Here is a 12313-nt window from a genome sequence, read left to right on the forward strand (position 1 = left end):
GAACACACAGGAGGCCACGAGCATCGGTTCACAGCTTTGCCTCTGCCCTGCACTCAGCAGCGGGCACCAGGAACTACCTGGGAAGTGGGGAGACATAAAAACCAATGGAAAAGGCAACCCCCCATAGCCCCCGCCTGGGGAGGGCTGCAGATGTGCGCTCTGCCTGGGAAGGGCAAGGTCCTGGCTTGGAGAAAACGGGGAGAAAAAAGCAGAAAGGTTGGAACGAGGCCGGCAGAGGCTCCGTGTTGCTCTCCCTGTTGGCCAGCAGGGAACTGCAGCCCAGCGCCAAGCGGCCGCATCGCGCTGCCTTCATCCGCTGCCAGAGGAACAACACCAAACCCAACAACACGAGCGAGGCAAAATATTTCCCGGAACCTCCACTGTTTCTACCACAAACTTCACCTCTCGTCCGGCGCAGCCAGCAGCGGGCAATGGAAAAACAGTAAAATAAACACAGCAAAACCCAACCACCGACACCACGAGGTGGTTTTGGGACCGTGTTAACCCAGCGGCCACATCCTCCACGCTCCCTCCTGACCCGAGTTCCGCTCTGACCGCAGCGCCGACAGCTCACGGCTCCGGCATCGCCCCGGGGCCGGCACCGCGGTGCCACCAGATCCCCTTCTCCCACAATTTGGCACCAGCACCAGGAAGGGGTGAGCCCCGCAGATGGGCCTGCAGATTTTAGGGGATAAGCGCAGCGCTAAGGGAGAGCCGCCGGTGCCAAGGGGTGTTGTGTCTGGTGGTGGCTGAGAGATAAACTTTGAGGAAGACCAAACCGAGGGACTTCCAAAAGGAGCGGCGTTGGCTCGGGGAATATTGCTGCATGAGCTCAGCCTCTGCGGAGGGATGGAAAAAATCACGCAGCAATCTCAGTGGGAGGACGCAGCACGCGGCGGCACGAGCGCAGGGTGAGCGCTGCCACCACCCCACGGGACACTGCCCGCACAGCCCGCAGCTGGGGGACACGGACCCCGAGATGATGGCAGCAGGAAGGCCCCCACGCCGCCCACCGAGAGCATCCCTCCCGCCCCACAGCATGCACCCTGGAAGCTGGCTTGGGCTTGAAGGCCATCGGAAGAGGAATTTCACGGCACCTTTCTGTGTCTTTGCATTCGTTCAGTACCACAAAGCTTCAAGCCTGCCTCGCCCTCCCCCGGGTCACTCCTGGGCTTGGCTTTGATTCCTCCCGCTCAGTGCAAGGGCTTTGCCGCGGGACCCCCTCCTCACGGGTGCTCCCCTCTGCTCAGCAGCAAAGCAGCTGCCCCCCGTGGGTGCAGCCCGACACTGCCGTGACCTCGAGATGCAGCTTCAGCACGCGGGGTGCTGCCTCCTGGCCCCAAAGAGGCTGCGGAGCGCTCTGTACGGGATTCACCAAAAGCAGGGGAAGCCCCCAGCGCCTGGCACCGAGCCCTGCCCGCCCCGCTGCCCCCCCAGTGCCGCCCCATCCCCCCGGCGGCTCCGCCGCCGCTTCCCCGCGCTGTGCTGTGTGTGGGTGTATTTGGAAACGAGATCTTTCCAGCTGAACTGCAAAACGAAGAGATCACAACTCCTTGAATAGATTCGTCGCACACACAGCCCCCAGGCTCCATCCTGCCCCCGACAGGGTGCCGAGGCAATGGCAAAACCCCAAGGTGGAGAACTGAGGGGCAGGGGAGGCAAAAGGAGGGGACGTTGGGGAGGGGACACTGCGGTGCTTTTGGAGCATCCCGCTATCACAAAGAGGTCGGGGTGGCACAGGCAGCTACCGGGACACAGACCGGGGGCAGGACGGGGCTCACCAGCTCGGGGTCATCCCAGTGCCACTCCCAGGAGATGTGACAATGAGCTGTGGCCCCACTGCCGCCAAACCATGGCATTTTCCCCCTGGGAAGGGCTCCAGCAGCGGGGCACTGAGCGGGACCCATCGGCAGCACCGCGCGACCATGGGATCGCAAACAACCCTGGGATGTACACGAGGCACACGTACACGAGGCACAGCCCCCCGGGATTTATGCCGCACACTCACAGTGAAGAGCAATCACATCCACAGCTCCGCACGTCTGGGTCCCGGGTCAGAGGAATTCAGATTTCTGACCCCAGCGAGGCAGACCTGCGTCGTGACCCCAGTGACGGTGGCCTCAGGAGTATGTCCTGAGACATATTTATGTTCCTCCAAAGCCAGATCAGTCAATAGCCACATACAGTAGCAGCCACAAGTCAGATATTAATCTAATTCCTCTCCTCCCTGTCTGCCCAAATAAGCATTAATCCAGCAGCGCACGAGGCCCCGTTATCCATCATCCTTACGGGGCGCTCTGCTCTCCAGTGAAGGCAGCAGCGCTGCAGCCAGGCTGCACACACAGGACAGATCCCAAACGCAAGCAGCCTGCACCCACCCGGCAGACACGGGTCCCTGTGCTGTGAGCAGACAATGCTGGGGTGGAGGGTCCTTAAAGTGGAGGGTCCTTAAAGCGCTGCGCATCCAACGTGTCCAAGAGCCTCCCCCAGGGCTCAGCAAAGGGAACGTCTCCTTCCTGCAGCCCCGGGTTGGGTAGGAGCCCCCAGGAGTGCCGCGGCCCGGTCTCACCCCAGAGCTAAAAATGAGCCTTGCTCCCAATTAACATCTCTGTTTGCATAGCATGGCTGTCAGCTCAACACAAAATCAATGTTTTGGCACACAGAGTCGGGCGTGGGGGCGAGCCCTGCCCGGCAGGAGGGAGCTTCATCCTCACGAGGGGTTAACGATCATGTTCTAATTGAATTAACAAATCATTAACGAGTCCTGTACAGCATCTGGGCACTGCTGCTCTGGGCTGCCGCAGCCACTGATGCCCCGGTAGCAGCAGAGGTAGTTGGTACCACGCACAAAGAGCATCAACCCGACCCAGCTCGGCCCCAAACCCTGCGAACCTGCAGGCACAAAGCCCCCTCCCAGCCCTGGGCACACTGGGGGCATCCCAAGGTGGGTGGGGAGGATTTGCCAGGGGAAATCTCTTGGAACAGACCCAGCGACAGACAGATAGGATGCCTTGCTATAGGAACCCTGTGAGTGTGAGGCTAGAGCCCGGATTACAGCAAATAAATCCCCTTTTCTTTATGAGTTCATCTTTGCCCAGCTCCCAGCTCTCTGCCATCACCTGCTCCTGAGGCTTCAGCACTGGGTTGGGCTTTTCCTGCACCCGCTGCACACCCCAATGGAGCAGGGCACGAGCCACAAATGCAGCCCCAGGGCCAGCACCTCCAGCAGGATGCGTGCTGAGCGCTCAGCCCCAGCCCACACCCATGGCAGAGCTGAGCCCACAGCCCATTCCCATCCACATGTGGAGGGTTAGTCCCAACGCCTCCACGCCATTCGCACACATATGAGCACCTGATGGAGCTGGAGCATTCCTGCTTATGGCAGGGAGGGGGGGCAGGCAGCCTTTAAGGGTCCCTTCCAGCCCAGACAGCTCCGTGGTTCGATGTGCACGGCCCAGCACAGGGACGTGGTGCTGCTCCTGGCACTGCACAGACCATCGCGCTGCAAACAGCAAGGAGCCAGCTCAAAACTTTCTCCCAGCAAATATCTCGTCTGAAAAATGTGCTTTTTTCCATCTGCTTCAAGCCTCTTTGCTCAGGCTTTGGTAGGAAGCAGATGTGAAAGCATCCCAAAGCACGCTCAATTGTTACTCACTCGGTTATATAAAACCATGAGAATTTCCTCCTCTTTTTTTCCTTAGTGCCAGGCCGTTCCTGGCTGCGAGGCCGCAGCTCCGTGCGCAGCCAGCCCAGGTTGGGGGAAACCTCCGCGTGCATTACCAGGCAAAGGGAAAATTTCACATCTAGGTTGCCGAGCGGAAAGCCAAGGAGCACCACAGCCACCGCCAGGGGAGGAAAAGCCACAGCCTGGCCTCGTAACAAGCCCAGAAACACTCAGCCCTCCTAATAAAGTGGAAATTCAACCCGCAGTGAGGCTTCCTGGCCCTCCAGCCCGGCCGCAGCGTGACTGCCCTGAACCCCGTGCATGGGGCAGCGGAGCTGAGGGCTCCGAAGGGGAAAGTGACGGCACAATCCGAGAGAAAAAGCCACGGGGAGGCTGCGGGGAGAAGTTTTCTCTCCCTCCCAGCAAAACAGAGGGTATGAAAATGGAGAGCTAAGAGAGACCTGGGTTGGAGAACCCCAGGAGATCCCAAACCTGATTTCCTCTGTAAGGAAAAAAAAAAAGAGCGAAGCGACGTTTAAAGCAAAAATAATAGAGAAGTATTTTTCAGCACGGTGCCAAAACATCTGCAGGGGGCGTGGGGGGAGAAGAGAGCAGAGCATTTCCTACGCATCATAAAACCCCGGGCATTTGTAGAGCGGCTCCAGCCACCCCACGCCGCCAAACAGGGCAGGGAGCACCACCCGACGGCTCAGGGATGTCACCGGGACGGGAGGGGACCCGGCAGCAGGGGTGGAGGGGGGGGCGAGGAGGGGGGGGTCTGCTCCCCGGAGCTCAGCAGCCCCCCGCAGGAGCCGCCCCGCGCAGCCCCAGGGGCAGCAAAACCGGAGGCGTCCGCGGCGCTCCTCGCTTTGCGGATTGCCCCCGGGGGGTGCGGAGCCGTCCCGCGGGGAAGCCGGGACCCCGCGCTGGATGACATAACAGCACGGGCTCGGCCCTTTGTCTGCGCGCCGAGAGGGAGGGAGGGAAAGAAAGAAAAAAAGAAAGAGAACTTCTGGAAGTCATTACGGTTCCTCCGCTCCAGTCTCCTTTTGGCAGACGGCCCCCCCAGCCCTCCCCCCAGCCCGGCTCGAAATGCCAGCCTATGATTTTTAAATGAGAAAAAGCTGCGCTATACTCCAGCGCTTGGATAAACTCCTACACAAACTTCCAGATGTGACACAACCGCCTGGAAGGGGGAATTCGACCACGGATCTTCTTAAAAAACGCACGTGGAGAGAGGGGAGCGGCGGCGCCGGATGGATCCAGAGATCCCCGCTGGGATGCGCGCGTTCCCCGGGCTGGGATCGGAGCTCCCGGCTCCGCTTCGGAGCGGCAACGAGAGGAGCTCCCCGGGGAGCGCTGCCCGCGCCCGGCCGGCCCCGATCCCACAGGGCTCCGAGCGGCGGGGATGAGGCTCGGTGCTATTTGTCCCTTGGGAGGGGGGAATAAAAGGGAAAATAATCACAATAATAAAACCCACGCTCGGCCTGCCCTTGCTAGAAGGCGACGGGTCCTGCTTTTCCCTGAGATCCCCACCGAGCCCAGCACGTCCCGGCCCGGCCCCTTTCGCTCCCATAGGAGCGCTGGTTGGGGGCTCCCTGTGCCCACCCCGAGCAGAGGCCGCGCAGCGGTGCCCGGGGGGTGGGCAGGGCTGGGGCTGAGCACGGGCTCAGGTGGAGCAAAGCAATTCTGACCCCTCCGTGGGTTTCTCAATCCCAACAAAACGTCTCTTTCTGTTTGAACCTCTCGAAAACAAAGCACTCCAGTTCATTAGATCCAGAAGTGAAGCGCTGCACAAACGCACTGAACTTCAAAGGCCGCCGCTCGTGCCCCTGCCTCAGCACGCCCTGTGATCAACACGGCCGTTATCTCCGTGCTCCAGCTGAGCCCTCAGAGCGCCAGGGGCTCCCACGCAGCCCGGGCACATCCCCACGTCCCCGCGAGCATCGGGCACACGGACACCCCGCGCCGAGCAGCAGCATCCTCCTCCTCGCTTCCTCCATCCTCGCTCTTCAAATCACGGCACAGCCCCCAGGGAACAGCCTCACCTCTGCCCGCAGCAGCAGGCTGGCACAGGCCCTGCTGAGGCCTTTCATCCTCCCCTCCCCCACGGTGCTTTCATTTTATAAGAGAAACTCCAGTAATCGGCTTCCTCCCCAACCCCCCATAGGCTCCATTTCTCCGCAGCACCCTTGCCCAGCCCCGGAGCCCGCAGTGCAGCCTGGTGACTGCTCAACACATCCACCCCATCCCCTTCCATGGGGCCAGGCTGTCAGTCCGAGACCACAACGGAACAGACTGGGCGAGACTGTGAGGTCAAGGTTTGATGCTCTGGGGGGTTCTGACATCTGGATCAGAACTTGACAATCTCTTTCCTGCCCTACGGGAGCTCAGCGCAGGTCCCCTGATCAGCCAGGGAGAAGCAGCTGTCCAGGCAGAGGATGCTCCACATTGAAACAGGGTGGAAAAGTTCAACACAGCCCATCAGCCACCGCCCTGTCCCTGCTGGGGACAGGAGCAGCGTCCCACTGGCTCCCGGTGCATGGGGATGCGGGAAGCCCGGGGACATAGGGGCAGCGAGGGGGCTGTGGGGGCAGGGGCAGCTCCAGCATCGCTCCCCACATCCATCAGCCGGGTTAGCGCACAGCAAACTGCACCATGGGCTGCGCCAAGCCAGAACCCACACGGCCACACCATCCATCGCCTGGCTGAGGGGCACCAGGGGACGTCGGGAAGTGCAAGCATGAGAGCCCCCAGCTGCCTTCACCCAAGGACAGGTGAATAGGACGAGAGCCCATAGGAAGCCAACGAGAGCCCCTCCATCAGCTGTCAGCCCCCGCGGGCCAGGAGGGGTTGAGCAGCCACATGACCCCCAGCGCTGTCACTCCTCTCCAGAGCAGCTGGTGGCAACAAAGACCTCCCAGTGACACGACTGCGTGTTTTTAGCACCGAGGCACGATTCCTAGAAGATGACAGTGCGAGAAGAGCCGCTTTTCTGACCCAGCACAACAAGAAGAAAGACGTAAAAAAAAAAAAAAAAAAAACATAAGCAAGCAAAGGGCTCGGGATGCAGAGAGCCAAAGTGATGAGCAAGGTTCTGCTCTGCTTCATTGCACCTCAGCCACACAACGAGGGACAGGATGCGGGCATCCCACCACCCAGTGCCCCCTCCCTCTGCACATGGAGCCAGCAACCCCGTGGGGCACGGAGCCTGCACCCAGCCCTGACAGCAGCGTGGGGGGGGGGAGGGGTTCCACAAAGCCAACTAAAACCACGCAGGTGTTAACACCTGCTTCCAAACAACACCATTAGGAGGGGAGGGAGAAAAGGGAGAGTTTGGAAACATATTTAAATCAGTTGCCATAAACACTATTAGTCATAGGAGGCAAGGAGAAGGCACAGCCCCGCAGCCTGCCGGTGCTATTCCTTCCCAGAGAAGAATGCTTCGCAAAGTTTCGAGATTTCCTGAGGTGCTGAAATCAGCGCAGCTCTGAATTGCTTTGCAGGTGTGAAAGAGATCTGGGGGAAACCGCAGGGAGCATTCACGACTGGGAAGAGAATCTTGTTTTTCCCCTCGCGGGGACATTCTGTGGAGGCAGGCGACCCGCTTAGCAGATGAGTTATTGCTGAAGCCCAAGTGCAGCTATGTCACAACTCCAGCCCCTCACCACTGGTTCCGAGCTCAGCCCCACGGAACTGCCAGCAGTTCCCACGAGCACAAGACGTACGCTGGGGCCCTCTGTGCCATATAACTTGTCCGCCCGCTGCCCAGGCCTTTCCTGCTCCAGATGTGGGGTTTCTGCCCATCCACACGGCCCCAGGAAGTTCTCATCCACCGGGCAGAGGCTGCTCCCATGCACCATCCCTGCCAGAAGCCGCTTTGTTTTATCTCAGCTTTTTGTTTCTGCAGATGATGAACGCAGCCGGAGTTCGGGGACGGTAAAACACTCGCGCTGCTACAAAGTGTGCGCCGGCTGCAACTCGGCTCCAAGGGCGGCTTTACAGGCACCGAGACCGCGGCAAGAAGTGGTTTTTCTGCTGTCTTATTTTTTTTCTCCCCTCTTCCCGTTTTTGAAAGCTTAAAGTTGGCTACAGCAGCTCAGGCACAGCCTGCACGGAGCAAACAGAGCTGGGAAGGAGACTGGATGCCTTCGTGGGGCTGCAGCAAGCAGCAGCCCCGGCCCCCGTGCACCCGGGGGTACCTCGCTGCCTGCCCTGCCCAGAGCCCCCGCGCTGCGAGCACACCCCAGCCGCGGTGGGACTGCGGACCCCGCCCGGAGCAACGTGAATTATTTAGGGACCACGGAGCCGAGCAGCAAACCAACCTCCTGAACAACCACCCCCCCCCCCCCCTCAGATTCCTTAAAACCCTCGGGGAGGGCGGCGGAGAGCCCGAAATGGGAGAGAAACGGGGTCAGGGAGGAAGGAGGGTCCTGCAAGGAGGGGCGCTGCGGTCAGGGCCCCTCGGGGGAACGGATGAGGAGGGGGAGGAAGGCTGCAGCCCGGCTTCCCGTGCCCGGGGGTCGCGCGGGGCGGGGAGCCCCGACCCCGGCAAACTTCGCGGCCGGGCAGCGGGGAAGGGTCCCCTCGAAGAGCAGCCCCTTCCCCAGCCGCTCCCGGGGCCCTGGGGAGCCACACTCTTACCTCGCCGCCGCACCTGCAAAGGATACGGGTTACAGACCAGGCGGAGGCACCAGCTCCGGGGCCGGCTCTCCTGGCTCAGGTAGAAGAAGACGACGGGGGCCAACGCCGGGTAAGGCAGCGCCTCCGCCTCCGAATCGCCGCTGCCGACCTCTCGCTCCCCCGGCCCCGGGCGGCCTCCGGCCCCGGACAGGTCGTTAAGGCGGATGAAAGTCTTGGCTCTTCCCGGCTCCGGCTCCTCTTCGGCCGCTCGCTGTCCATCCTCGTCCATCCTCCGGCGGGCGGCCCCGGGAGGGGCCGGGGCAACGCGGGGCGAGCCGGGGGGGCGTCTAGAGAGGCGCGGCCATAGCGGGGCCGGGGGGCTGGGGGCTGCGCCGGGGCGGCTTCAGCGGCGGGGCTGCATGGCCGGGCGAGCCGCTGCCTCGCCCCCCGCCGGGCCCGGGGCCGGGCCGCCCCCCTCGGCCTGCCCTGCCGGCTGCGGGCTCCGTAGCTCCTCCTCGCCGTGCCTCCGGGGGGCCCGAGCCGGGCGGGCGGCGGAGAGGCGGCCCCCCACCGCTCCCGGTGCTGCCCCCGAGCCTCGGGGCGGGCCGCCTTAGGGGCTGCGCCTGCCCCCTCCGCGCCCCACCATCTGCCCGGGGCCGGGGCTGCTGCCGCCGGAGGATGCTCCCGCGGGCGGCCGCGCCGAGCCGAGCGCTCCGCACAGCTGGATCCCTCACTCCAACTTCAAGTCCCGGCTCCTCCTCCTCCCGCGGCCAATAGGAGCTCGCCCCCGGCCCCTCCGCGCCTCCCCATTGGTCGCTGCGCGTGTCCGTCAGGGTGGCACAGCTGGACGGGCAGCTCGCTCCCCCGGCGCGGCTGGACGGGGCGCACCGGCCCGGTGTGGGGGGGGGGGTCGGGAGGTGATACTCCCCTGGGAGGGGGCTGGGGTCGGGAGTGCAGAACGCTGGAGGACAGGGCGGTGTCTCGCGCTGCGTTACACGGAGGCAGAGCCCGGCGGGACCCGCTGCAGCGCCGGGAGAGGGGAAGGCGGTAAGCGGCAGGGGGGAGGATGCGGGGCACGGGGAGATCGCGTCGCCGCCCCTCCCCGCTCCGTGAGAGGGCAGAGGAGGCGGCAGGGGCCGAGGGCGGCAGGAGCCGCTCTGAGGAGCGCACAGCCCCGGTATCTCCGGGAGGGTCCCCGCCCTCCCGCAGCCGCAGCTCGGCTCCGGGCACCCCCACCCCGCTGCACGGCCCCGGGCCTCTCTCCGCTTTCTCCGCTCCGTATCCTGCACTATCCCCAAACCGTGCACATCCCCATACCGTGCCACCGGGATGGGCTCGGGGGTGGGGTGTGTGCCCCCGCGCACCCCAAGCCCCGGCGCACACACGCACATCCTCATGACCCCCCCGGCCCGAGCACGGAGCCCCGCGCTGGGGCAGCGCCGCTCCGACGGGCACCGCCCCGGGCGCAGAGCGAGGGGAGCCGCACCCCGGGAGAAGCGGAGCCCCCCCAGAGCCCCGCGCCGAGGACGCGCCCGGAGCTCCCTCTGCCGGTGCGATGAGAGCCGGCCCCGACGGCGAGGACCGCGCCGCGAGCATCCATCCCGCGAGGGGCTGCGCCAATGGCTCCGAATGCCTGCGTCTCCCCAGGCTGGGCCAGGGCTCTCAGTGCTTAAGGCATCCCGAATCTTTAAAAACAGAGTTTTTCACCCCTCTTCCTTTAGTGCCCGGGGTCACTTTCCCCAACATCACACCTGCATGAGCACCCCCTCATCAGCAGCTCCAACCAGCCCCACGCAGCCTGTAATGGGAGCAGAGGGACAGTGCTCATCTCACCCCACATGCCCCTCTGGTCCGGGTCCCGCTGGCCCAGCAGCACACTCGATCTTGGATTCACAGCCCGTGCTGTCCAGCCCCAGACAAATGACATGTTTGTTGGCACAGCGTCAGGGCTAGCCAGAATTATGCTGCAGAACTGTGAGATGGTGCCCAGGGGGGGGGGGGGGGGGGGGGGGGGGGGGAATGCAAACCCTGCAGCCCTGTGCACCACCAAGGCAGCCCCCTGCAAGCTCAGGGCACATGGTCACAACAGGCACACGGCGTGCATGTCACCCAGGCACGGGTGGCGAGGGCTCCATCAATCCCATGTTTCTGAGTCGGGGATGAGGTGGCACTGCCCCTGCTGAGCGCAGCCCGCAGCCATACACGCAGCGCTCACATTCGCATTGCAAGGTGCAGCCTCAGATCAAACAATCTCCTCGCCCCACGTGTCTGGCCCGGCACAGCTGCTTCTGATCCCACTCTCTTTGTAACCCGACAATGTACAGATGGCCTTTGTGTGTCGTTCTGTTTATTTAAATGGATTGGGAGCAAACATTTTATTTTAAAAGCCGAAGCTTTGAGCCTGTAAGTGGGTTACCAGATTATATGCCGTCTCCGTTTTAATTACATTTGGCTCATTTTGTTTATTGCATACATTTTCAAGAATTATGCTCGTCATGAGAATTGGAAGCACTTTGCTTTAGGAGGTACCTGCCCTATAAAGGGACCCAGCATCACACACGAGCAACCACATGCACCTCCCTGCCTTGAAGAGCACTCTCCTTCCAGCGCGGGCGGAAGAAGAACGGCTCCGTGGAGCCACGTATCCTCTCTGTTTGAAAGGCAACATCTGAGCATTGGGAGGAGGAAGGCAGCAGCAGCCCAGCAGGGTTTGGGCAGCTGTGTGCTGCAACTGGAGAAAGGACGGCATTGCTCAGTGCTGTCTCCATGCCCTACTTCCATAGGGCGATGCCTACAAACACAAGCCCGACAAAGCCATTGCCCACAGCCAGGGCAGGGTCCTGCCCCATCCCTGAGCATCACCCAGGCACCGCTCACACCCTGCCATGGCGAACCAGGAGAGGAGTGAGCAGGGAGAGGGTGCGTGGCTCCGGCCCGGCCAGGATCATGGAGAGCAGCAAAAGCGATTGCGGCGAGCAGGGGTGCACGCTGAGGGACTTGGGATGTAAATGAGAAGAAATTTCAGTACAGCCTAAGAAACTATTGAGGTCACATTCCCCTTGCACGCGCAGCCCTGGCCTCCTAATTATGCCAAAGATAGCACAGGGGAGAGCGATGGGGTGAGGCGGGGACGGGCGGTGGCCGCCTTAGGGCTGCGGGGTCAGTACCAGCTGCGCTGCCAACAGCCTGAGAGCAGAATGGGGGATGCGGTTAGCGGAACAGGGGGGGTGGCTGGGGTTGGACTGGATGATCCTGGAGGACTTTTCCAACCTTATGCTGGAAAGGCCACGTCCCCACATCCTCCAGCATAGCGCCCGCGGGGACAGGGGTTGCGCACCCCATCGCAAGAAGAAGAGGAGACTGCGGCCCCCAGCCTGGCCCAGCCCTCCCTCTGCTGCTCCAGGGGAACCCACCACATTTCATGGGTGCTTCTAGGAAAAGTGCCATGAGCAATGCTCCGCGTCAATGGGTGCTTCAGAGGAGCAACCTCAGCGCAGCTGGCTGCGGTCCGGTAACAGGACCCGCAGTCAGCCACACAGGAGCTGTGCGGAGCTGGAATGGGAGCAGCTGACATCTGCAACTGTTTTAGCAGGAGGCGGATTGAAGACAGCCCCAGCAGAGAGGCTCCAGCCTGCAAAGACGCGTCACTGTTTGCTTGGCTGCTGACAGATAGCTGCAGTAGCTGCGGGTGATTTTAATAAGAGGGGCTAATATTTCTATCAGTTCTGGGTGGATTGAACCCGCACTGGCATCTGGCTCAGGTCTGAATCACACCGAGCCACAAAGCTCCTCTCACACCTCAGAACAGAGAAAGTGCAAATTCCACCCCGGATCAGCCTCCACTGTGAGCCCTGCACTCCCCACCCCACTGCGCCCCAAACCCCAGAGCTGGGAGCTGCCCCAGAAGGGCTGGGAGCAGCAATTACCCAACAGGAGGCCATAGGAGGCCATAGGAGGCCATAGGAGGCCATAGGAGGCCATAGGAGGCCATAGGAGGCCATAGGAGGCCATAGGAGGCCATAGGAG

The 12313-nt window shown here is 62.3% G+C and overlaps 1 protein-coding gene across 2 annotated transcripts in view; it reads right to left on the reverse strand.

The window, feature by feature from the left end:
• Nucleotides 1–8621, reverse strand: part of CACNA1G (calcium voltage-gated channel subunit alpha1 G) — a 107653-nt gene extending 99032 nt beyond the window's left edge. For both annotated transcript variants that reach the window (XM_021414948.1, XM_021414949.1), the window contains exon 1: nt 8335–8621. In XM_021414948.1, the coding sequence (XP_021270623.1) occupies nt 8335–8576 (242 nt within the window). In that variant the 5' untranslated portion in view covers nt 8577–8621. The remainder of the gene's footprint in view (nt 1–8334) is intronic.

The sequence above is a fragment of the Numida meleagris genome, chromosome 17 (assembly GCF_002078875.1).
Source record: "Numida meleagris isolate 19003 breed g44 Domestic line chromosome 17, NumMel1.0, whole genome shotgun sequence".
In the NCBI taxonomy this organism is placed as follows: Eukaryota; Metazoa; Chordata; class Aves; order Galliformes; family Numididae; genus Numida; species Numida meleagris.